At 42.9% G+C, this 25,215-nt stretch overlaps 1 protein-coding gene across 4 annotated transcripts in view; it reads left to right on the top strand.

Annotated features, from left to right (window-relative positions):
* The window catches only part of naa35 (N-alpha-acetyltransferase 35, NatC auxiliary subunit), a 123,472-nt gene that overhangs the window by 30,180 nt on the left and 68,077 nt on the right, over positions 1 to 25,215 (top strand). For 2 of the 4 annotated variants that reach the window (XM_069929687.1, XM_069929679.1), the window contains exons 2-4: positions 6,408 to 6,548; positions 19,347 to 19,475; positions 22,609 to 22,642. In XM_069929687.1, coding sequence (XP_069785788.1) covers positions 19,352 to 19,475; positions 22,609 to 22,642 — 158 coding nt within the window. In that variant the 5' untranslated portion in view covers positions 6,408 to 6,548; positions 19,347 to 19,351. Of the gene's footprint in view, positions 1 to 6,407; positions 6,549 to 18,544; positions 18,569 to 19,346; positions 19,476 to 22,608; positions 22,643 to 25,215 lie in introns of those variants that run through there. The other 2 variants (XM_069929708.1, XM_069929697.1) reach the window with 2 other exon arrangements.

Below are 25,215 nucleotides of genomic sequence, written 5' to 3'. Positions count from 1 at the left end.
TTTAATTCAGAACAGCGTGAGACTCTTCAGGAAGAAAGGGCAGAACCCTTTGATTCATTTCCCAGGGAGCAGGAACCCAGACCTAATAAGCCAGAAACCAATTGGATGAGACCACTGCGGGAAGTTCCCATGAGAGAGGGTCTCGGTTTCGTAAATGTGCCCCTGACCAGTACTGAAGTGTGTAACTTTAAGAAAGAACTGACCTCCCTGATAGAAGATCCCCAGGGATGTGCTGAACAGTTAGACCAATTTTTGGGACCATATATATATACAATATGGGGGTCTCGACATAGAATCCCCAGCAGGGGAACAATTGGTACTAACAGGTTTTGTTACCAACTCAGCCCCAGACATTAAGAGAAAATTACAAAAGACAGAAAATTGGCATGAGCAGGGAATAACCCAGCTTCTACAGATCACACAAAAAGCATTTGTCCAGACATCTGAGGATAAGCAGAAAGCAAAGGCTAACATTTTGATGCAAGCAGTTAAAGGAATAGTAGATGAGTAACATGAAAAAAAAAAGGCAGGGACTGTGTGCCAGCTCCTGAATGTTGGGAGAAGTGCAGGGAGTGGGAGAGTAGAGACCAGAGATAATTTCATAAATCACGACTTCCCACTTCAGTCACTGACCAATATTGATTAAAATTCATGCTAAAAATTAAATGTCATAAATGATCGTTTTTCAATACTGTAGAATTAGCGAATTTAACTACCAGTTAATTCCAATTTATGAAATAAATTGTATTTAAATGTGATTTTGCACAGGGAGTACCTGAGAGTTGAGTGATGTTATAACATTTGCAGGGAGAAATGTTTGCGCAAATAGGGTGAGTTCTATACATCTTAACTTTAAGTGTATGTGAGATAAAGAAAGGATCTGATGTGTAAAGTGGCTGGATCAGCCAGTTGAAGGGGGAGTGTGCATGTCCCTTTAAGTGCACTGTGGCACTTGAAATTGAGGCTTCAGGCTCTTGTCTTGCAGTTAACAGCCCCTAAGGCTAGAGCTGGATGAGGTTCCCACCCTGGATGAGACATATAAGGCAATCGAACAACTGAAAAGTGGCAAAGCAGCAGGTATGGATGGAATCCCCCCAGAAGTCTGGAAGGCTGGCGGCAAAACTCTGCATGCCAAACTGCATGAGTTTTTCAAGCTTTGTTGGGACCAAGGTAAACTGCCTCAGGATCTTCGTGATGCCACCATCATCACCCTGTACAAAAACAAAGGCGAGAAATCAGACTGCTCAAACTACAGGGGAATCACGTTGCTCTCCATTGCAGGCAAAATCTTCGCTAGGATTCTACTAAATAGAATAATACCTAGTGTCGCTGAGAATATTCTCCCAGAATCACAGTGCGGCTTTCGCGCAAACAGAGGAACCACTGACATGGTCTTTGCCCTCAGACAGCTCCAAGAAAAGTGCAGAGAACAAAACAAAGGACTCTACATCACCTTTGTTGACCTCACCAAAGCCTTCGACACCGTGAGCAGGAAAGGGCTTTGGCAAATACTAGAGCGCATCGGATGTCCCCCAAAGTTCCTCAACATGATTATCCAACTGCACGAAAACCAACAAGGTCGGGTCAGATACAGCAATGAGCTCTCTGAACCCTTCTCCATTAACAATGGCGTGAAGCAAGGCTGTGTTCTCGCACCAACCCTCTTTTCAATCTTCTTCAGCATGATGCTGAACCAAGCCATGAAAGACCCCAACAATGAAGACGCTGTTTACATCCGGTACCGCACGGATGGCAGTCTCTTCAATCTGAGGCGCCTGCAAGCTCACACCAAGACACAAGAGAAACTTGTCCGTGAACTACTCTTTGCAGATGATGCCGCTTTAGTTGCCCATTCAGAGCCAGCTCTTCAGCGCTTGACGTCCTGCTTTGCGGAAACTGCCAAAATGTTTGGCCTGGAAGTCAGCCTGAAGAAAACTGAGGTCCTCCATCAGCCAGCTCCCCACCATGACTACCAGCCCCCCCACATCTCCATCGGGCACACAAAACTCAAAACGGTCAACCAGTTTACCTATCTCGGCTGCACCATTTCATCAGATGCAAGGATCGACAATGAGATAGACAACAGACTCGCCAAGGCAAATAGCGCCTTTGGAAGACTACACAAAAGAGTCTGGAAAAACAACCAACTGAAAAACCTGACAAAGATAAGCGTATACAGAGCCGTTGTCATACCCACACTCCTGTTCGGCTCCGAATCATGGGTCCTCTACCGGCACCACCTACGGCTCCTAGAACGCTTCCACCAGCGTTGTCTCCGCTCCATCCTCAACATCCATTGGAGCGCTCACACCCCTAACGTCGAGGTACTCGAGATGGCAGAGGTCGACAGCATCGAGTCCACGCTGCTGAAGATCCAGCTGCGCTGGATGGGTCACGTCTCCAGAATGGAGGACCATCGCCTTCCCAAGATCGTATTATATGGCGAGCTCTCCACTGGCCACCGTGACAGAGGTGCACCAAAGAAAAGGTACAAGGACTGCCTAAAGAAATCTCTTGGTGCCTGCCACATTGACCACCGCCAGTGGGCTGATAACGCCTCAAACCGTGCATCTTGGCGCCTCACAGTTTGGCGGGCAGCAGCCTCCTTTGAAGAAGACCGCAGAGCCCACCTCACTGACAAAAGGCAAAGGAGGAAAAACCCAACACCCAACCCCAAGCAACCAATTTTCCCTTGCAACCGCTGCAATCGTGTCTGCCTGTCCCGCATCGGACTGGTCAGCCACAAACGAGCCTGCAGCTGACGTGGACTTTTTACCCCCTCCATAAATCTTCGTCCGCGAAGCCAAGCCAAAGAAAAAGAAAGAGGTATGGAGCCCTATCAACACATTTAATACATTTCTTCTACACATTCAGCAGTCAAGGTCCGTGAGTTTAAAGATCACCCACCTCTGGAGAATAAAGATACCTCTGGGGATTCCTATGGGGATTCCTATAAGTTTAATCATTCATTTCTCTGGTGCATTTTCCTCTGGAGTGAAATTAATGCCTCAGCACAATTTCTCTGTATTGCCACTGTTATTTAATTCATGATAACTTTCCCCCATTCATCAGGTTTATATTTAAATCCGGTAGTGCGGAAGTTACATTGTAAATAATCACGGAGGTAAACCCTGCGCAACTGGATTCAGCTTAATGGAGAAATAAACCTGCGAACTGGTCTATGGTGCTGTGTGAGTACTGCAATAGGTGGAATATGATTTAAATTGGTGGCATAGTTCAGAACAATTGGGTGCATAAGAATAATAATATCATTAAGAACTCACAGATCTTGTACCGGATGCTATTCAGTACATCTTGACTTAAGGACTGGAGAAATTGGCATGTTAGAATGAGATTGGCATGGTACCAATATTTCTTGATTCAATAATGACTCCACAAGCTCCAGGATTCATGCAGCAGAACTTTTAAGTGGAATATAATAGAAACTAGCCTGTACTTAAATTATTGTGTGTGCAATCTTCATAAGAACATCTTTAACTTTTTTTTGGTGCCTGTTTTACAGACTGTTTTAAATAAGGCCAGCTCCTGTGAGCTGTGGCACAAGGCATTTTACTTAAGGCAGAACTAAAGGTTGAATATGTTTCAAGTTCTCTTGCAGGGGCTCTTGTGCTGCAATGTCTGTTATGTACTCACTCTAACAAATTGGAGGGTTGTGTCCCATACAGACAAGCAGCTCCAACTGCATTTTAATAAGGTCTAACATATTCAAAACCCATGCAAATATGGTTTGTGTTTCATTTTACAATTTTTACACTAACACAAAGGAAAGTCAGATTGTTACAAAGTGCCGTAATTTAACATTTTTTTCGTTTCTTTAATGGTTTATTCAGTTATTGTTGTATTTTACTTGTCTTTTGATTATTCAGTTATTGTTGTATTTTATTGCAGTTTTCAATGAGCTTGACATTTATTGTGGTTTTATTCAGTTCTTATTGTATTTTATTGCAGTTTTCAATGAGCTTTACATTTATTGTGTTTTATTCAGTTCTTATTGTATTTTATTGCAGTTTTCAATGAGCTTTACATTTATTGTGTTTTATTCAGTTCTTATTGTATTTTATTGCAGTTTTCAATGAGCTTTACATTTATTGTGCTTTATTCAGTTCTTATTGTATTTTAATGCTGTTTTTAATGAGCTTTACATGTATTGTTCATTGTTGTTTACTAATTTCTTTGGAATATTGTTCGTTAATGTTTTAAGCCCCCCTGGAATAGGGGCAGCAGAGGTTACAATTCAGCTCCTTTAGAATGTAGACAGGGCATAGATTTAATGTATAATCATAATGGGATATAAGGGATCCCAATACGGACCAGGGGAATTAAACAGCTTTAGTGGAGTACATCTAATTTGTATCATAGCCTACACAGGTATTAAAGACAGGAGTTTTGAAGCGATAGCACAAAGGACATGGTGGGACAAAGACAGACAGAATGGTAGTCAGCATTGTACATGTAACAGAGAGAGAGAGAGTTAATACATATGCTAATGTACACAGACAGGCTGCAACTCACAAGTTCAATGATATATATGCTAATGTTAGCAGACAAGCTGCAACACACAGTTAAATCACAAGAAACAATCCCCCCCCTGCTTGGTCACTTTTCATCACCCCATGAAAGGGAGCACCAGTTTCCAACAACGTGAGCTGCTTGACACTTTAATATCAGGCTCCAAACAGCCTTCGGAGATCGGTGGCCCTAGGGTTCAGGGCTGAAGAGGACATCAGATACGAGCCACAATCAAACGGAACCGCCTGACTACTGCTACTCGTTCGCTGCTGAAGGCAGCGCTTCTCATAGACTGCTACTCGTTCGCTGCTGAAGGCAGCGCTTCTCATAGACTGCTACTCGTTCGCTGCTGAAGGCAGCGCTTCTCATAGACTGCTACTCGTTCGCTGCTGAAGGCAGCGCTTCTCATAGACTGCTACTTGTTCGCTACTGAAGGCAGCGCCTCTCACAGACTTCGTCGGGACAACACTTACAAAGGTCGTGTGCTTCAAAGACACTGCTTCAATATTTCAACGTATGGGATGGACTAGACTCTTTACTGAGAACTGGAGCCTGATACTCCAAACCCTAATAAGCAGCTGGACTCACTCCCCTGACCTTCATGGTGCTCCCCTACCTAAAGACTTTACACAGACATTACAATTCGGTTATTGACCAGCTGGGTAAAACTACACCTTACACTTGAAAGATCAGTGTTACTGATCTAAAAGAAAAGTGAGGAGGGGGGGGGGGGGGGGGATCAGTCACACTGACACTAGTAACCAAAGATCAGTAACACTGATCATGGTGAAAGATCAGTATTACTGATCTAAAAGAAAAGTGAGGATTGTGAGAGATGGGAAAATTGATCTAAAATTATGAACATGGAAGAAACTAAAGTTCATCAGTAAAATGGCTGTAACCAGTTCAAACAGGATAAGTTTGGGGCTTAGGATGCAGGAAAGCAGAGTCAGCACGATTAACATAAGAATCTTCTATCCTTTGTGACAAGACCATAGGACTAAGATAAGGAATGGTAAGGTACAATAGAATGTAGGAAGTTGAGGTAGTCTGGATCAGATAAGGGTCTCCTAGCCCTGGACAGAAGTACCAAGTCATACATTTCTAATTAGCTAACCATACACAGATTTATACATATGAAATTAGCCAACCCTAGATAGAATGAGTCAACTCTGCATATTAAGAGACTGTAGCCCAGAGAATCAGGAAGGTGTGAATAAGGACAATGACATGATGGGGCACCCACAGGATACCCCCTGGTCCTCCAAGTGTACTGAAACTGCACGTAGGCAGGAAGAATTACCTATGCCAAACCCATCCAGGGGGCAGAAGAATGTAAGGGGGAGGGCATTCTGATACTGAAATTGACTGTATAAAAGTTGGGTGAGCCCCAGTATGTGTGTGTATTCCCAGGGTAAGGGGAAGCACCCAACTTTGCATTGTTGTAGTAATAAATGTTCTTTGTTCTCAATTTTTGTCTCGAGCAATTTCTTTAAAGGTACTTTAATTCCTAACAATACTAATACTAAAGTAGGGTAGTGATTTGAACTATCTCAACGGCCAGTCACAATGTTAGCCAAGTGGGCGCCAGCAGTGGGCTCTCGTTCCCCGACTCTCAAGCAGTGTCTGTAAATCAATAGGTTGACCAAAACACAATTTATATTTTTTTCTCATACCAATGAATACGTAATTTCTATGACGAATGATTTCAACAATTCCCAACAGAGAAGGCTGGAAATATTAATCTCATAACGTCATTTGCTGTCGGAAATAGGCTCTGACCTCGGGCTCCCCGGACAAACCTCGCGATAATTGCCGACGATTCTCCGCGAACATATAGTCTGATGGGATTTGACGTTCTTCCTGTGGTTGGCCAGATTTAGGAATGGTGAACACTGCTTTCGCCGGACTACATTTCCCAGCAAACAGTGCGACAGCTGATTGCCGGACGGAGTGGGTTGAACTCAACATGGCTTCACGCTGATCGGGCTGATGAATTAAAGCAGCTTCTCTGTAAGGTAATGTTTTCAAATGACTTTGAAATTATATAGCCATACCAACCGAGAGAAACGCCTATTCAAGACAGACGTCGTGACATATTGATTCGCCTTAACTTTATACTCGTGTCTATGAAATGTGTGGGTGATGCCATGAATATGCTTTAATTTATAAAATTGCCCATTCTATAAGGTAATGACAAAAATATAACTTGTTATGGAAACATGTTCAAAGATTAGTATTTCATTATAATAGATTACTGTTATAAATTTCAATTAAGGAATTGCAAATTTTATATGATTAACTGATCATCATTTCTGAGAGGTGCCATTGTTTTATGAAAACACTGTCTCTAGATTAAATAAAAGTATCGAAATAATGGAACTAGCGCCTTAATTCTCATTTAACAAGATATATGAATTACAACTTCAAATCTTTGCACTATACCCCTATTCATTAATGGCTCTAGCATTGAGAAATTCATCAATTCCATCCTGAAAGTAATCAATTACTTGTTTTCACAGCATCTAGAGTTGAGAATTTCAAAAAATTCTCTTTGCTTTCCTTTTTTTGTCATTTAAATGGCTTGCCCATTACTTGCTGTCTGTGATTCCCCTCTACCCGCCCACCACCCCCCCCCCTCCATTCCAGGCTCTCCTCGACCCTCCCCCCCGCCCTTCCCATATTCCAGACTCCCCCTTCCCTCCCTCATTATGGACTCCTCCCCCTTCCCTCCCTCATTATGGACTCCTCCCCTTCCCTCCCTCATTATGGACTCCTCCCCCTTCCCTCCCTCATTATGGACTCCTCCCCCTTCCCTCCCTCATTATGGACTCCTCCCCCTTCCCTCCCTCATTATGGACTCCTCCCCCTTCCCTCCCTCATTATGGACTCCTCCCCCTTCCCTCCCTCATTATGGACTCCACCCCCTTCCCTCCCTCATTATGGACTCCACCCCCTTCCCTCCCTCATTATGGACTCCCCGCTCCCTTCCCTCCCTCATTCTGGACCCCCCTTCCCTCCCTCGTTCCGGATCCCCCCTTCCCTCCCTCGTTCCGGAACCCCCTTCCATCCCTCGTTCCGGACCGCGCCCTTCCCTCCCTCGTTCCGGACCGCGCCCTTTCCCTCCCTCGTTCCGGACCGCGCCCTTCCCTCCCTCGTTCCGGACCGCGCCCTTCCCTCCCTCGTTCCGGACCGCGCCCTTCCCTCCCTCGTTCCGGACCGCCCCCTTCCCTCCCTCGTTCCGGAACCCCCTTCCCTCCCTCGTTCCTGACCGCCCCCTTCCCTCCCTCGTTCCTGACCGCCCCCTTCCCTCCCTCATTCCTGACCGCCCCCTTCCCTCCCTCGTTCCGGACCCCCCCCTTCCCTCCCTCGTTCCGGACCCCCCCTTCCCTCCCGGGCTCCCCCCCTTCCCTCCCTCGTTCCGGGCTCCCCCCCTTCCCTCCCTCGTTCCGGGCTCCCCCCCTTCCCTCCCTCGTTCCGGGCTCCCCCCCTTCCCTCCCTCGTTCCGGGCTCCCCCCCTTCCCTCCCTGGTTCCGGGCTCCCCCCCTTCCCTCCCTGGTTCCGGGCTCCCCCCCTTCCCTCCCTCGTTCCGGGCTCCCCCCCTTCCCTCCCTCGTTCCGGGCTCCCCCCCCTTCCCTCCCTCGTTCCGGGCTCCCCCCCTTCCCTCCCTCGTTCCGGGCTCCCCCCTTCCCTCCCTCGTTCCGGGCTCCCCCCCTTCCCTCCCTCGTTCCGGGCTCCCCCCCTTCCCTCCCTCGTTCCGGGCTCCCCCCCTTCCCTCCCTCGTTCCGGGCTCCCCCCCTTCCCTCCCTCGTTCCGGGCTCCCCCCCTTCCCTCCCTCGTTCCGGGCTCCCCCCCTTCCCTCCCTCGTTCCGGGCACCCCCCCTTCCCTCCCTCGTTCCGGGCTCCCCCCCTTCCCTCCCTCGTTCCGGGCTCCCCCCCTCCCTCCCTCGTTCCGGGCTCCCCCCCTTCCCTCCCTCGTTCCGGGCTCCCCCCTTCCCTCCCTCGTTCCGGGCTCCCCCCTTCCCTCCCTCGTTCCGGGCTCCCCCCTTCCCTCCCTCGTTCCGGGCTCCCCCCCTTCCCTCCCTCGTTCCGGGCTCCCCCCCTTCCCTCCCTCGTTCCGGGCTCCCCCCCTTCCCTCCCTCGTTCCGGGCTCCCCCCCTTCCCTCCCTCGTTCCGGGCTCCCCCCCTTCCCTCCCTCGTTCCGGGCTCCCCCCCTTCCCCTCCCTCGTCCCGGACTCTCCCTCCCCCTTTCCCTCCCTCGTCCCGGACTCTCCCTCCCCCTTTCCCTCCCTCGTCCCGGACTCTCCCTCCCCCTTTCCCTCCCTCGTCCCGGACTCTCCCTCCCCCTTTCCCTCCCTCGTCCCGGACTCTCCCTCCCCCTTTCCCTCCCTCGTCCCGGACTCTCCCTCCCCCTTTCCCTCCCTCGTCCCGGACTCTCCCTCCCCCTTTCCCTCCCTCGTCCCGGACTCTCCCTCCCCCTTTCCCTCCCTCGTCCCGGACTCTCCCTCCCCCTTTCCCTCCCTCGTCCCGGACTCTCCCTCCCCCTTTCCCTCCCTCGTCCCGGACTCTCCCTCCCCCTTTCCCTCCCTCGTCCCGGACTCTCCCTCCCCCTTTCCCTCCCTCGTCCCGGACTCTCCCTCCCCCTTTCCCTCCCTCGTCCCGGACTCTCCCTCCCCCTTTCCCTCCCTCGTCCCGGACTCTCCCTCCCCCTTTCCCTCCCTCGTCCCGGACTCTCCCTCCCCCTTTCCCTCCCTCGTCCCGGACTCTCCCTCCCCCTTTCCCTCCCTCGTCCCGGACTCTCCCTCCCCCTTTCCCTCCCTCGTCCCGGACTCTCCCTCCCCCTTTCCCTCCCTCGTCCCGGACTCTCCCTCCCCCTTTCCCTCCCTCGTCCCGGACTCTCCCTCCCCCTTTCCCTCCCTCGTCCCGGACTCTCCCTCCCCCTTTCCCTCCCTCGTCCCGGACTCTCCCTCCCCCTTTCCCTCCCTCGTCCCGGACTCTCCCTCCCTCGTCCCGGACTCTCCCTCCCCCTTTCCCTCCCTCGTCCCGGACTCTCCCTCCCCCTTTCCCTCCCTCGTCCCGGACTCTCCCTCCCCCTTTCCCTCCCTCGTCCCGGACTCTCCCTCCCCCCTTTCCCTCCCTCGTCCCGGACTCCCCTCCAACACATTCTTTCAAATGCTTGGGAATTTTCTTTTTTCTAATGAGCATGTGGCATCAAAACTCTCAAGCAGTAGAGACTTTGTAATCTCTGCTGTTGACACCCGAGATACCAATATAGAGAATGTTTACTATAATTGTTTTGAGTAAAGTGACTAAAATATGCCTTTTTTAATCTTTGTTTATATTTTTATCATAGACTTGCACAAACTCTGTGTATGTTACATATCTTTGAAAATATTATCAGTTGTGTATGTTGTTGGTTTTAACAGTAGAATTGCATGAGCCTTTGGTTTATGATTTCAATCAGTGAGAAATAAAATACAATTGGAAACCGTACAACCATGGCAAATGAGAAAAATTTCAAAGAACAAGTAAGGTGCCACAGGATTTAAATGTTTTATTTTAAAAAGAGGATGACAAAAAGTTATTAGAGATAGACTATGGAATAAAAGTAATGTAAAAAGAAATGTCTTAAAATGAGCAGAAGTAAATGTAGTTCGTCTAGAGGTAGAAACAGGACAATCTATAAAGCAAAATAAATAAATGGCCACCTACACTGATGCTGTATTCTTTGGAGAGAGCATTGAACATTACAGTGTAGAACAGGCTCTTTGCCCCACAATGTTGTGCCAACCTACAAAAACCTTCCTACCTCACAAGCATAACCCTTTTTTTCTTGCATCCATGTGCTGGTCGAAGAGTCTTTTAAATGTCCCTATTGTATCAGCTTTCACCAACACTCCTGGCAATGCATTCCAGGCACCCATTACACTCTATGTGTGTGTGTGTATACATATGTATAAAAAAAATTTAGCTTGACGTCTCCCCTTAAACTTTCTTCCCATCACCTTATAAAAATGCCCTCTAGCATTTGCTACTGTCACCCCATAAAGAAGGTGCAGGCAGCCCACCCTATCTATGCCTCTCATAATCTTGTAGAGAATGGCAGACTTGCTACAAACCAAAGTTCTTTTGAAGTAATTGATGTTAGTAATGGGTTTTTTTTTAAAGTTATGTGGAGACATTTTAAGGGACTTAGAACCTGACAGACACCCTGGATATAATGGAGTAAATCCCGGGATTTCAAGAAAAGAGTGCATGCTGCATTTGGTTTTGTTCATTTCAACCAGCTATTCTCAACAGGGTCCCAGCACATTTTAAGGCAGGGGTTGGAGGTGGGGGGGGTGGGGGGGGCACACAGACTGAAATCATAATTTTTAAAAAATGTTTTATGTAGTTGGTAGGAGAGAAGTACAGAATAAACCAATTAAAACATGACTGCTTCCCAGGAAAGGGGGCCATAAACTTCAAGCAGAGTCTTAAAAGGCTGAGAATGGCTGATCTACACCATTCTAGATTCTGGAATGAATTAGAAGTGAGTCAAAGTAACCATGCTATTCAAAAGAGATGGGAGAGGAAAAAGTAGATTGCATGACAGTTGGTTTGATAGTATTGGGGAAGTAATTGGTTTTTTTTTAAAAGGATCTAATTGCAAGGCTTTTGGGGGGGGGGGGGGAATATTGGACGAGTTGTTGCAGTTGTAATGAGCAGGAAACATTAACATACCTAATGGTTACACTGTGACATCAGCAATATAAGAAATAAAGTAGAACAAAGCTAACCAACCCCTAAAACCTGTAACAGTTCAATATGATGATACTGATCTTTTCACTCCGTTTTACTCTCCTGTACTAGCCACTTATTCCTCGATATCCAAATCCCATCATCTAACAACACTATTGAGTTTTTGTGAGTTGACAAGAATACATTGCCAAGATATCAGTGGATTCTAGTGACTCTTCAAAGAAACAGTGAAGAGCCATTTTTATAGAATTCTGATGTTGCTTTCCACCTCCTTTGAGGATGTACATGGAGCCATTTGGAACCTCACCTAGTAAATGTTTGAATCTAGAAAGTGCAAATTTTCAAACTACTTGTTCTTGAAAGAATAGTTAATCAGTACACTTTCTAACATGTGTCGGACTCTGGCTTTACCCTACCCTCAATTTGATCTATGTGTCGTCTGAGTCCAGCGTGCTTGTTGAATGAAGTGATAGGAGAAGGTATTCGGTTTCACAATCAGTTTATTACATAGTACAAGAATAAAGCTTAACAGGGCTCTGGTTCAGTCATTAGTTCATAGGTCACCTGCTCGGTGAGCTATTCCCCAACACTGACTCCAACTGTCCAGTCTCTTCTGTCTATATAGATCAACATTGTTACATTGACCAAGAGTTGGCTTTCTTTGATAGACTCCTTGCATAAGATTTATCTCAAGCATTTATTTCCTGCTCTGCAATTATCTATGGTGTAGACCTCTTATCTTAATCCCCAAGGCCAGAACATCCTGTTGTTTTGATCAAAAGTCAATTTATACCCCAGATATTTCTAATTATTTCTTTGTTCTCATCTGGCCATAGTCTTCTGTTCTAATCAACACCTCCCGTGTACCCTTATGATTCCTACAAAATTGGTTTATCCATTTTATTTGTCTCTGACATTCTCAGTCATGGTACTCTTATCACTTATCCTTGCAATACACTTATCTTCCTGTCACTGGCCTGTTACTTAATTGCATTAATATTTCCCTTAAACAGTCTTCTTCTTCTTCTTCTTCTTTGGCTTGGCTTCGCGGACGAAGATTTATGGAGGGGGTAAAAGTCCACGTCAGCTGCAGGCTCGTTTGTGGCTGACAAGTCCGATGCGGGACAGGCAGACACGGTTGCAGCGGCTGCAGAGGAAAATTGGTTGGTTGGGGTTGGGTGTTGGGTTTTTCCTCCTTTGCCTTTTGTCAGTGAGGTGGGCTCTGCGGTCTTCTTCAAAGGAGGTTGCTGCCCGCCAAACTGTGAGGCGCCAAGATGCACGGTTTGAGGCGATATCAGCCCACTGGCGGTGGTCAATGTGGCAGGCACCAAGAGATTTCTTTAGGCAGTCCTTGTACCTTTTCTTTGGTGCACCTCTGTCACGGTGGCCAGTAGAGAGCTCGCCATATAACACGATCTTGGGAAGGCGATGGTCCTCCATTCTGGAGACGTGACCCACCCAGCGCAGCTGGGTCTTCAGCAGCGTGGACTCGATGCTGTCGACCTCTGCCATCTCGAGTACTTCGACGTTAGGGATGAAAACGCTCCAATGAATGTTGAGGATGGAGCAGAGACAACGCTGGTGGAAGCGTTCTAGGAGCCGTAGGTGATGCCGGTAGAGGACCCATGATTCGGAGCCGAACAGGAGTGTGGGTATGACAACGGCTCTGTATACGCTTATCTTTGTGAGGTTTTTCAGTTGGTTGTTTTTCCAGATTCTTTTGTGTAGTCTTCCAAAGGCGCTATTTGCCTTGGCGAGTCTGTTGTCTATCTCATTGTCAATCCTTGCATCTGATGAAATGGTGCAGCCGAGATAGGTAAACTGGTTGACCGTTTTGAGTTTTGTGTGCCCGATGGAGATGTGGGGGGGCTGGTAGCCATGGTGGGGAGCTGGCTGATGGAGGACCTCAGTTTTCTTCAGGCTGACTTCCAGGCCAAACATTTTGGCAGTTTCCGCAAAGCAGGACGTCAAGCGCTGAAGAGCTGGCTCTGAATGGGCAACTAAAGCGGCATCGTCTGCGAAGAGTAGTTCACGGACAAGTTTCTCTTGTGTCTTGGTGTGAGCTTGCAGGCGCCTCAGATTGAAGAGACTGCCATCCGTGCGGTACCGGATGTAAACAGCGTCTTCACTGTTGAGATCTTTCATGGTAAATTGTTACATAGTAATGGATTAATGAATACATAATGAATAGTATTTTCCATGATTACAACCCCTTGGTTCCAACACATGGTATCATCTGGTTAGGGCATTAGTGAGAGCATGCCTCAGTAATGTGTGTGTTCTTATTTATGGAATTGTTTGCAGTACAAAGAGAGATAGCAAGATTACAACCAAGATCAGATCAGCGATATGTGATCCAGTGCTTTTGTTTTGTTCTTCTATTTTTCTCCTTTTAATCTTAAAATATACATTTTTTTCCATTCCATGTTAATCTGACAACATTTGCATCCTTGCTACAATTTGAAAGTGAGACCACAAACACAATGTGAATGAAGAATATGTTTGAAAAATTACATTGTGCAGTTTGGTAGTACAGTTGAGAATGGAGCCACTCAATTGACGTTTGGAATCCACAATAATTTTAAAGATCTATTGGACACTTTTCAAAATATGTCAGTATTTTGAATCTTAACAGATTAAGTTGAACATTGAATCTCTCTCTTGAGTCAAAATTCTGATTTATTGTCGAAGTACATGCATGACATCACATATAACCCTGAGATTCTTTTTCCTGTGCGTGAGGCAGAATTTCTTTCTATTTATCAGTAGTGCAAAAAAAACTATTCAAGAAAAAATGTGTACAGTATACAAAAGAGCGAAATGTAAACAAGAGGGAAGTACAAAGTGCAATATAGAAAAAAATTCAGTAATGAATAATGTGCAAAGTAAGTGTTCTTAAATGAATCTGAGTTTATTGTGTTACAATTTATATTATTATGATTATGGATAAATGTGTCTTTAAAAGATATTATGGGGGGGGATTTAGTGTAGGTCACTTCACAAACAGAGAAACACTTCACAAAAGACATCTCATTTAAAATGCAAGAGCTTGCTGAAGCTAAACATTCAGGCTCTGGTTGGCTTTGCAAAAGACAATGGATCTGCTCTGGAAAGGTCCAGGCTCAAGTGCTGATAAGATCTTTCAAAGATTGGGTTTGGAGTGTAATGGATTAAAAATATTTGGGATTTTGGTAAGATTCGTGGATTACATACATACACATGTTAGAAACAGAAGTACCTTCACAGAAATTGCTCGAGACAAAAATTGAGAACAAAGAACATTTATTATACCACAATGCAAAGTTGGGTGCTTCCCCTTACCCTGGGAATACACACACATACTGGGGCTCACCCAACTTTTATACAGTTTATTCCTGGATGAGTTTGGCATTAGGCAATCCTGTCTGCCTACCATTCAGTTTGCAGCCCAAAAAGGCTGCTCCAGCTGTTTCTGTGAACTTGGAGGACCAGGGGTTATCTTGTGGGTGTCCCATCATGTCACTGTCCTTATTCACACCTTCCTGACTCTCAGGGCTGACTAACTTCTTACATGCAGAACTTGCTCATTCTGTCTAAGGCTAGAAGACCTTATCTTATTCAGACTAACTTTACTTCCTACATTCTATTATCTATTATCTATCCTTATCTTATTCATACTGGTGAACTTGCTGATTCTGTCTAAAAGGCTAGAAGACCCTTATCTTATTCAGACTAACTTTACTTCCTACATTCTAATATCTATTCTTATCCTATTCATACTGGCTTTATTCATTACACATATATCTATACTAGTTTCCTCATCTTCATATTTTTATATCAGTTTTACTCCTCTCTCACACACACATTTTAAAACAGATCTTATTTGAAAGACTGAAGAGTTCATATTCAATAACATTGCAGAAAGAATGGAGAATGCTAAGCACATTTCACAAGTAGGTGTTAATTGAAATGATGTCATTAAATGAATGGACTGGGAGACACTCTGGCTGTTGGAAGCTCTTTTCAAGGGTTTTGACAGAGTGCACAGAAAGGTCACTCTTGGGTTTTGTTTACTTAAGGCAACTGCTTGACCAAAAGGAGAAGAACTCCTGTTGTATGCTGAAGAAGGTGAGGGGTTTTGCAAGTGAGAGTCACATGGACTTTCTGGCAGTCTCAGTTGGGGAGAGAGAGAGTGAGAGAGGGAGAGAAAAACAAGCCCTCTCAGCTAGTGTGTGTGACACTGAAAAGAGACTGAACAGTCAAGGCTGAAACAAGCAAGGAAGAGCTGGTTGGAAACAAAGTTCCAAAGCAGTGGATGGCTGGAAGTGCTGTCTGTCTGATGTTTCTGTGGTAGCTTGAAGAAAGAAGTTACCATCTGGAAAACCCTGATGGGGCGAGTTTCATCAGCGAGACATTGAGGTGACTAATGGTGGTACCTCAGTTGTGGAAATCCTGAACAACGTATCTCTCTCTGCAAACCCTGCAAGAACCTTCCTGAGCGGTAAACATTTACCTTTCGAGCACCAAAGCCTGGTGAACTTTATACATTATACTTTATACAGTATAAAGATTGCCTGCATCCAGAGAATTTGGAAGAAGGAGAAGTGAGATTGAACTGTGAACCAAAGAACTTTTCTTAAATTTACACACATTACATTTACGTCCGCTTTGAATTAGAAAGGGGTTAATTTGGGTTAGTTAAGTAGAGAGATAAATTAAAGTTTGATTCTGTTTTCATGTTTAAAGTTGATTCAAAATAACTTTTGTTTTAAAAACCACTTGTCTTGGTGAATGTTTATTGCTGCTGGGCTTGGGGTCCTTTGGGTTCGATACAGGAGCCTTGCGAGAGGTTTTGGTTTTTACAGAGAGAGGAAAGAACAGGATTTTTCTCAGAAGGCCACTTCAGATAGCCCAAAATTCGGGATGTGAAGGCGGAGAAAATTGCCAAAACGCATAATGACCTACCTCTCTGAGCCGCATAATCCAACCCATCTCCGAGAGGTATAATCTCCGCAGCGTAGCCCTCCACCGATCAATCTGAATTGGCAGCTGTGCTAGGCGGCTGTTTGGGGCCAGGCTGATGATGCCGTCAGCCTGCGACTCATTTCCCCACTCACCCCTCTCCCTCCAAGTTAGGGGCAGTGGGGAGCCCTCAGGGCAGTGGGGACTGGTGGGGCAGCAGGAGCAGTTGGAGCAGTGGGGACCACGGGTGTGGGTTGGGACAGTCACACTGGGCTGCTTCGCCTTTTGGGGCCATTCTCTGTGGCTCCAAATGCAGCAGAGTAATGGCCACCTTCCCTACCCATAATCCCCCACACAGCTGGAACTCTTCTGGGAACCATAGAGCGGTTTCAGCTGTGTGGGGGATTATGGGTAGGGAAGATGGCCATTGCTCTGCCGCGTGTTGATGACAAGTGGCGCCATGGCACCAGTCAGCCCACCTCCACAGGGATCCAGAGGGCGCTACAAGGCTCCTCTCCTTTGAATGGGACTCTGGAGCAGCCTTTTTGGGCTGCAAACTGAATGGTAAATTCCAGATTTTCGATCCGCCCTATAGCTGGTCTCCAGGCAGAGGCCGGAACTGCAATGGCAGAAAGAGAGAGAGAGAAGTCAGTTCTACAGTAGCAATTGAGACTGCAAAATGGCAAGCTGGCAGGCTTGTTGAAAAAGCACGTTTTGAAGACAGATTGTGAGTTCTGAGTTCAGCCTGTTCAAAACCCTTGTGGTCCTTATGAGAGGAAATAATTGGCTAGAGTGTTTCTCCTGAAATAAGGGAAACAAGAGGAACTCTTTGGTGACGTGGAAGAAGAGGTTATTATTTGTAAATCCCATGATAGGGAAAGTTTCTTTTGCAAAGCACTGAAGTGACTGATTGGAGGACATCAGTTAGTGTGTTGGTTTTGGAGATATTGAGTGCGAGGATGTTGTTAGTACACAATTCAACCAAGTTTTCATTCTCCCTTCTGAATGATGACTCAACACCCCCTTTTGTACAAATTTGCACATTTTAAAATGTTGCTATTATTGTACTGAGCCACACAGTCATAGGTATAAATTGAGTAGTTCTCTGGTACTGATGTGATTGTAGAGATGTTGTTATCAATCCTCACTGGGCTCTTGAGGTGAGGGAATTCAGGATTCAATTACACAGTGGGGTATTGAGGCCCAGATCTTGGAGTTTGCTTATCAGTTTCGAGGGGGTGATGGTGTTGAATGCTGAACTGTAGTCAATAAAGAGCATCCTGATGTATGCATCTTTGCAGTCAAGGGTTTCAGGGGTTTGTGTAGAGCTAAGTATAGGTTCAAGTCTTAATGAGCAATCTATAAGCACCAACACGATTTCCTTCATCAGCCATCATAATGACAATGTACAAGTGAGATTCCCAGTTTCCTTGGAATTTTTGAGTAGCTTTGTGCAGAAATTGAAACCTTGTTGAGAAGATTTTCATCAAATTCCGGCATTTTGTACCCTTGCCAGAAATAGGACCTCGTCAAGAGATTTTATTGAACTGCCAATACTGAAAATCTGGAATGAATGCAGAAAATCTCAGCAGATCAGGCTTAATTGGTGGAAAGAACCAAATCCATCAGCAGATCTGGGAGAGTTAGTGTTCAGTAGTAGGGAAGAATAGATTTTTAAAAAATGAACGTCTCTGTTCGGGTGAGACTAATTCAATCAACATAGCAATAATTTATTTTTTGCAAATGGTCTTTTCCTTTCCTTCCATTCAGGGTCTCAAATGGTCTTTCCATTCGAAGCAGCAATTCACTTGTACTTCCAAGTTAGTGTACTGTATTTGGTGTTCACCTTGTGATTGCTTGTGCATTAGAGAAAGCAAATTCGAGTTGGGTGATTGCTTTGCAGACCGTCTGTATTCAGTCCACAGAAGTGATGCTGAGATTATTGTCACCTGCCACTTTAATTCCCTGTCCTATTCCCACTCTGACACATTTATGGTCTTAAGAGCTGGTACAATGAGACCCAAAGCAAGCATGAGGAACAACACCACATCTTCTGCCCAGATACATTACAGCATTTTGTTCTCAATATGCAATTCTCCAACTTTATAAAATTTGCTCATACTTTCTGTTGAGAACAGAAATGGCCATTTTTGCCATCCTGTGATATTGGCGCAATATTTTCCTTTCCCTTTATAGAGTAATAATCCAAACTATTTTGGATTCTTGGTCATTTCCCACAACCTTGCTATTAGCAAACCATAACACAGTTTAAAATAAGTATAAACTGATTCGAACTGCCATATTAACTCGTTTGTTTTATTCTGTCAGATATTTCCTGTTCCACTCATCTTCAAAGGTATTGAAACCGAGCTTATTTTTATTCTTCACAGTTCTGATGAAAGTTCTCAGACCTCAAACATTAGTCTGTTTCATTATATTTAATTGACCTGACCTATGTATTCCCAGCATTTTTAGCTTTTATTTTTATCTCTTCTAAGCTAGATTCAGAACCAAGACCTACACTTTTTTAAAAATTTATTTAATATTTTTCAATAAGAATAAACAGACTTTTACAGAATAAGCAATCTAATAATAAAACAATAAAACAAACCCATCCCCTCCCACAACAGATTCCTCAAGGGAAGCATTAAAATTAAACAAAAACATTCAGTAATTTACAATATTACTGAATTCATATTCTTCATACAAGGTGTCCACATCTTTAAAAAAATCATAATTATTATGTAAATTATGTGTTATTTTCTCCATATAAATACACGACTTCAACTCATTATGCCATCGAGTTAAATTTAACTCCACTTCATCTTTCCAAGACATGGCAATAACCAAGACCTACACTTGAAAGAACACTGCGGACTTCCTGATTCACTCCATACAAAATGTTTTATATGTATTAATATCTGAATGTTTAAACTTTAATGTTAGTTCTTTTGCTATGAATAATAAAGTGACAGTACTGTTTATATTCATAATTGATATTACCTCTGGAAGTCTTGTGTAAAAACTTCACTACTTTTCACTTGACTTTCAAAGATGTCGAAGTTTCAGCTAGGTTGGGGTAATCTGATGAAATGGGACTAATTTAGTTTGCATTTATATAATTTGATCTCCAGTTACCATGGTCACAAAAGCATCTTTAGATGAAGATGATGTTGGCTGGGGGCTTGGCATCTCAGAAAAGATGGAAAAAAGTAATACGAACTGGGTAGACATTACTAAGGAATTCAAAGATTGCTGTAAAGGTAAAGTATGTTTCTGTTTCAAGTAACTACTGTAATAAAACATGAAAGTCTCCTGTAAATAGAAAAATGGATCAAATCAGCCATTCTAAACGGGGACTATACGGACTGAAATCATATTTTTTTTTTTGTTTTTATGTAATTGGTAGCATAGAAGTATGGAAGAAACCAACTAAACTTGACTGCTTCACAGGAAACGGGGCCCATAAATTTTAAGGGGGCCATAGCCAAAAAAAGGTTGAGAATGGCTGATCTATTCTTTAGAGTTCCCCTTTCCCAGAAATTTCTCAATGTTCTGTTTTTGTTAATCCAACCAAAAGTTCTTAATGTACAATTATTTAAAAAATGCACTACTGGAATCTTGAATGCTTTTGGTAAAAGCACAGTGTTTCAGAAGGATTTCATGCCCTTATGTTTTAATATAGAAAATTAACACTATTATTATTGTTTTGTTTTACTCTTCTTCGTCTTCCAAATAAACAAGAACACAATGGGATAAAAGTAATCCCATTTTATTGTTCATTTTTATAGGTCAAATAGTTGATTTGGTTTTAAATTTCTTTAAATTATAATTTTTTAAATTACTTCTATCTTAGTATTCAGAATAAAGTATAATGCTTTTATTTAAAAACTGCCCAAAGTTTTATTTAGCAAGCCTTGTTCATTTTTGATTTATGTACAGGATGCTAGAATAATAACCTCGTGTGGATTTGGCTATTGAAACCTCTAGAAAAATAGTGTACACACTGGGCCAAAGGGCGTGTGCTGCACATTTTAAAAATTGCCTTGTATAATTATTTTTCTCTGAATATTTTATTTAAACATTTTCCATACGTTATAATGATAATTAATGTAATAATACAGATTTCATAAGAACCAAAATAAAGTTACATGATGGTTTTCACCCCATCCCACCCAACCTCCCCTCCCCCTCCCCAACTTAAGAATGATAATATACTTATTAGAAATCAGTAAATATTTTTTAAAAAGAGAAAGAAAAGAAAGAATTGGAAAAAAAAAATTGTATTGCATAGAGAAGCATCATCCAACACATATCTCCAAATTCTGCATAACCACTCAGAGGAGAATCTCGCAGGATATCATTACAAATTTAATCCCATTATTTGGGTGTATGGATACCAAATTTGCATGAACATAAAATACTTATTTCACAAATTATATGTATTTTTTTTCTAAATGAATACAAATTTGAATCTCTGCATGCCACCTTAACATACCCAAAGATGTAATTTAGGTCTTGTACCTTTAATATTTTCTAATAAAAATAAATTAGGACTTTGCGGAAAGACAATTCCTGTAACTTGTTCCAAAAAATATTGTAAATCTGTCCAAAAAGGCCTTGCATTGGGACAAGACCAAGTTGAATGTAAAAATAAGATCCTATATCTGCACCACATCTAAAACATTGAAAAGACAAATCTGATTTCAATCTATTCAATTTCTGTGGTGTGAGATATAGATGATGTAAAAAAAATATTGGATTAATCTATATCTAACATTAATAGTATTAGTCATACAATCCTTGCATAAATCTTCCCATATTTATTGATCAATTGTAATATTCAAATCTGTTTTCAGTCTCTGTCAAGATCTATGAAGTCCTTGTTTAGGAGTTCCTGCTTGTAAAAATGAATATATCATAGGAGTAAATATTTTAAACAATTCCTCTCATAATAAGAAATTCGACTTCAGTAATTCTAGGTTAAAAACACAGTTGGTCCAAGCTTATCCCTTAAATATCCTCTTACTTGAAAATAACAAAAAAGAGTATTATGTGGTATAGCATATTTATTGCTCAAATGACATTAATTGACCCCTTTCATAATTGACCCTTTCAATGTTTACAATCTCCCTACAAGACCAAATATTCAAAAACTGATTTTTTTTTCCCCCTCTTAAAAAGCTATAAGGGGATTGGAATAAGTTAACAATTTCATCCACTGAAATTTTTTTTTTGACATTGCAGTGGTGCTTTAGTGGTGTACATTATAATGGTGCACTGCAGCATTGAAGATGATACCTCAAATCTAAAGATTTTATTAAATCACTGTGCTGCAGTTTTCTGTGGTTCTATCAACTTTGAATACACTGAGGAAAAGATGTAAATTTTGAAGTTTCTGTCAGTTTAGATTTAGAGTTTAAAGTGTGCTGCATCTGGGATGGCAATGGTGTAATGTGAGGAGCGATTGAGTAAACTAGTTTTTGATGTTTCAAAGAATTAAGGCAAATTTGTTGAAGGTAAAATCTCCTTTGAGATTTCTGTACCAAAATATATGACTCTTTGGCTTGGCTTTGCGGATGAAGATTTATGGAGGGGTATGTCCACATCTGCTGCAGGCTTGTTGGTGACTGACAAGTCCGATGCGGGACAGGCAAGCATGGTTGCAGCGGTTGCAAGGGAAAATTGGTTGGTTGGGGTTGGGTGTTGGGTTTTTCCTCCTTTGTCTTTTGTCAGTGAGGTGGGCTCTGCGGTCTTCCTCAAAGGAGGTTGCAGCCCACCGAACTGTGAAGCGCCAAGATGCACGGTTGGAGGCGATATCAGCCCACTGGCAGTGGTCAATGTGGCAGGCACCAAGAGATTTCTTTAAGCAGTCCTTGTACCTCTTCTTTGGTGCACCTCTGTCTCGGTGGCCAGTGGAGAGCTTGCCATATAACACGATCTTGGGAAGGCGATGGTCCTAAAGCACAAATATTATGTATAGCATTCATTTTTAATAAAGCTTAGCATTGTCTGAGTTATTTCACCTTCATAGCAAAGCTAAATTAGAACATCAAAAATCTTTTAGTAATTCTTTAGCAATTTATGATGTGGATGAAAATGTATTCTACATTGGGTGTCAAACTGCTTCATTGTAGTGTCCAGGCAGGTCCTGATTGTGGACTTAGGCTGACTGTACACTGTAATGGCATCTGCGTGAAACAAATCCAGATGCCTCTATACTGTTGATGATGCGGTTAAATTTAGTTCGTCATGTACACCATGGTAAAGATGTAATGACAAGACAATATGTCAGTATGTTTATAATTTATTATAAAGTTTATATGTTCAGCTATTATCTACATTGGAGAGAAAAGCAGCAGAAAATAAATTAATTTCAAATCTGTTTTACTTTAGAACTTAAGTTGGGTGAATTACTTCATGACAAACTGTAAGTATGATGACATTTTAATTGCATTTACGGTTATTTTAGTTATTTAGAACTATTAATTTTTCAGTTTAAATCACTGAAATTCATGAATTCCTGGCACTGCTTTAAAAATTGCTGAATAGCAATCCATTGGTGTTTTTATTTTGCATGTTGCTGTGGAACACGCATGTGTGACATCAGATAACAGCTTTGTTTTGTGTGACATCATAGAACTATTTTAGATTAAATCAAGAACAGAAAGGATTAACCACGTCTCGTGTGAGTGTGTTCTACAATGGGAGGAATATACAAAAAATTGGCAACGAGGGAAAAAAAAATGTTACCTCATACTCCAAATGCCAGTGGGTGAGAATAGAAGAATTTAAACTGAATCTACAATGACCTTGAGCTGCCGAAGCTCATTCACAGTGAAACAAAGGAGAAGCCAAAAAATGGCAGAAGGGTGTTTTGAAGAGTACAAGGAATCAGAAAACTGGGATGAGTATATTGAAAGATTCGATTTGTTCTGTACTGCTCAGGGAAGAAGAGATACAGAGGGCAATTTAAGAAAACAGACATTTCTAAGGGAGATAGAAAACAGGACATATAGCCTGATTAAAATCCCTAGCAGTGCCCAGATTCTATGTTGTATATAGCTTTGTGTGCCCTAGTGGGAGAAAATCTGTCCCCAAGACCAATAGTGATGGCAGAAAGATACCAGTTTTGGACTACAAAGCAGAAACCAAGTGAAACTGTGAACCAATATATGGCTGAATTGTGTAGGTTATCGAAAATCTGTGAGTTTGGAAAGCCTTAAAGGACATGGTGGTCATCGGTTTGGCCGACCACAATGCTCAACAATGATTACTGAGTAAAAGACGATTAGACATTGAAGCTGCACAAGAAATAACACTGAGTTTAGAAACAGCCAACTGCAACCAGGGTATTATATAAGGAGAGCAGCGGGAACATCAAATAAACAAAATGGAATGCTGAAAATGTTTCCGCTGCGGAAAAGTTAATCACAGTCCGGATAACTGTTCCTTCAAAAATGCCAAATGTTACCTATTCTACAAAGAGGGGAACATTAAGACCAGAGCCCAAAGAAAAGGGAAAATAAACATAAAGAGGATCACCCCAAGAAGGGAAATCAGGTTGAGAAATAAAATAGACAAGGTAAAGAACTTCAAAGAAGAAGGGGAAAGTTCCAACAAAGTCCAAGCAATGACCTAAGTGTGTCTGAAGAGGACAAGGTGGTGGAAGTGGTTTCAAGTGGTTGAAGAAAATGCTGACCCTTAAAGATAATTTCTCTTTCAATATGACCCAGGCAAAGAAGTGGCCCTGGCAGTTGATGCATCACCAGTGGGTTTAGGAACAGTATTGTCATTTTTTTAAAATAAAAAGAACAACCTGTATCTTCCACTTCTTGCTCTTTAACACCCTGTGAACGGAATTATGCACAACTAGAAAAACAAGAACTGGCCATAATTTTTGTGTCAAAAGAATCCATCAATACCCATATGGTAGAAAGTTCACCTTAGTGACAGACAACAAGCAACTGAGTTCAATCTTGGGCCTGAAGAAAGGCATTCTGGTACTAGTGGCCACAATAATTCAAAGATGGATAATACAGCTTGCAGCATATGATAATGATTTAAAACATAGTCCAGGGAAGGAAACCTGCCATGTGGATGCTTCATCATGCTTACCTCTACCAGAAACAGAACAAATAGAAAGATTGATCAACCAGACAGCAGAGACCAGAGCCATTAATCAAGATTTGAAATGAAGCGACCCTACCAAAGATGCTGTACTTCACGTTAAAAGGATGGCCCGAAGTCAAGACGATTTGGCCTGAATTAAAACCTTGTATGCAATGCAACGAGATATTGATTGAAGAAGATTGTTTATTGTGGGGAACAAGAACAATCATTTTGAAGAAATGGCAATCAATCATGTTAGCTGATCTCCACAACAATCATCCAGGGATGGTTTGAATGAAGTTCCTAGCGTGCATGCATGTCTAGTGGCCATCAGTAGTCATGGACATTGAACAGACCATGAGAAGATGTCACATTTGGCAAGAAATGAAAACTAAAGCACCTCAAACCAAAGCTAACTCCTGGAAATGGCCTTCACACCTCTGGCACCGAATTCATATCGATTTTTGCCAGTCCATTTCTGGGAAAAAAAATTCTGATTGTGGTAGATGCACACTCCAAATAGCCTATGGTATCCCAAATGTGGATAGTAACTGCAGAAAAAAGAATTGAGAGTCTAAGGAATATTTTTGCAATGTACAGTACTGGTGTCCAACAATGGACCACAATTTGTGTTTGATGCTTTCAACCAATTCCTGCAACAACAAAAAAGACACCCTATCATTCAAGTACCAGTGGAGCAGCGGAATACTTTATACAGACTTTTTAAAAAGCCATGAAGGGCCAGAAGTCATTGAACATAATGTAGCATCTCAGGAACGCAAATTTTCTATTATCATACAGGACAATCCCGCACTCTACAACAAAACGCATGCTGGTAGAACTGCTGTTTGGATGCAACTTGAGAATTATACTCTCTGTGGTGCACCCAAA

Source organism: Narcine bancroftii, chromosome 1 (genome assembly GCF_036971445.1).
Source record: "Narcine bancroftii isolate sNarBan1 chromosome 1, sNarBan1.hap1, whole genome shotgun sequence".
Taxonomy (NCBI): Eukaryota; Metazoa; Chordata; class Chondrichthyes; order Torpediniformes; family Narcinidae; genus Narcine; species Narcine bancroftii.
This window is presented reverse-complemented; position numbering and strand designations above follow the sequence as displayed.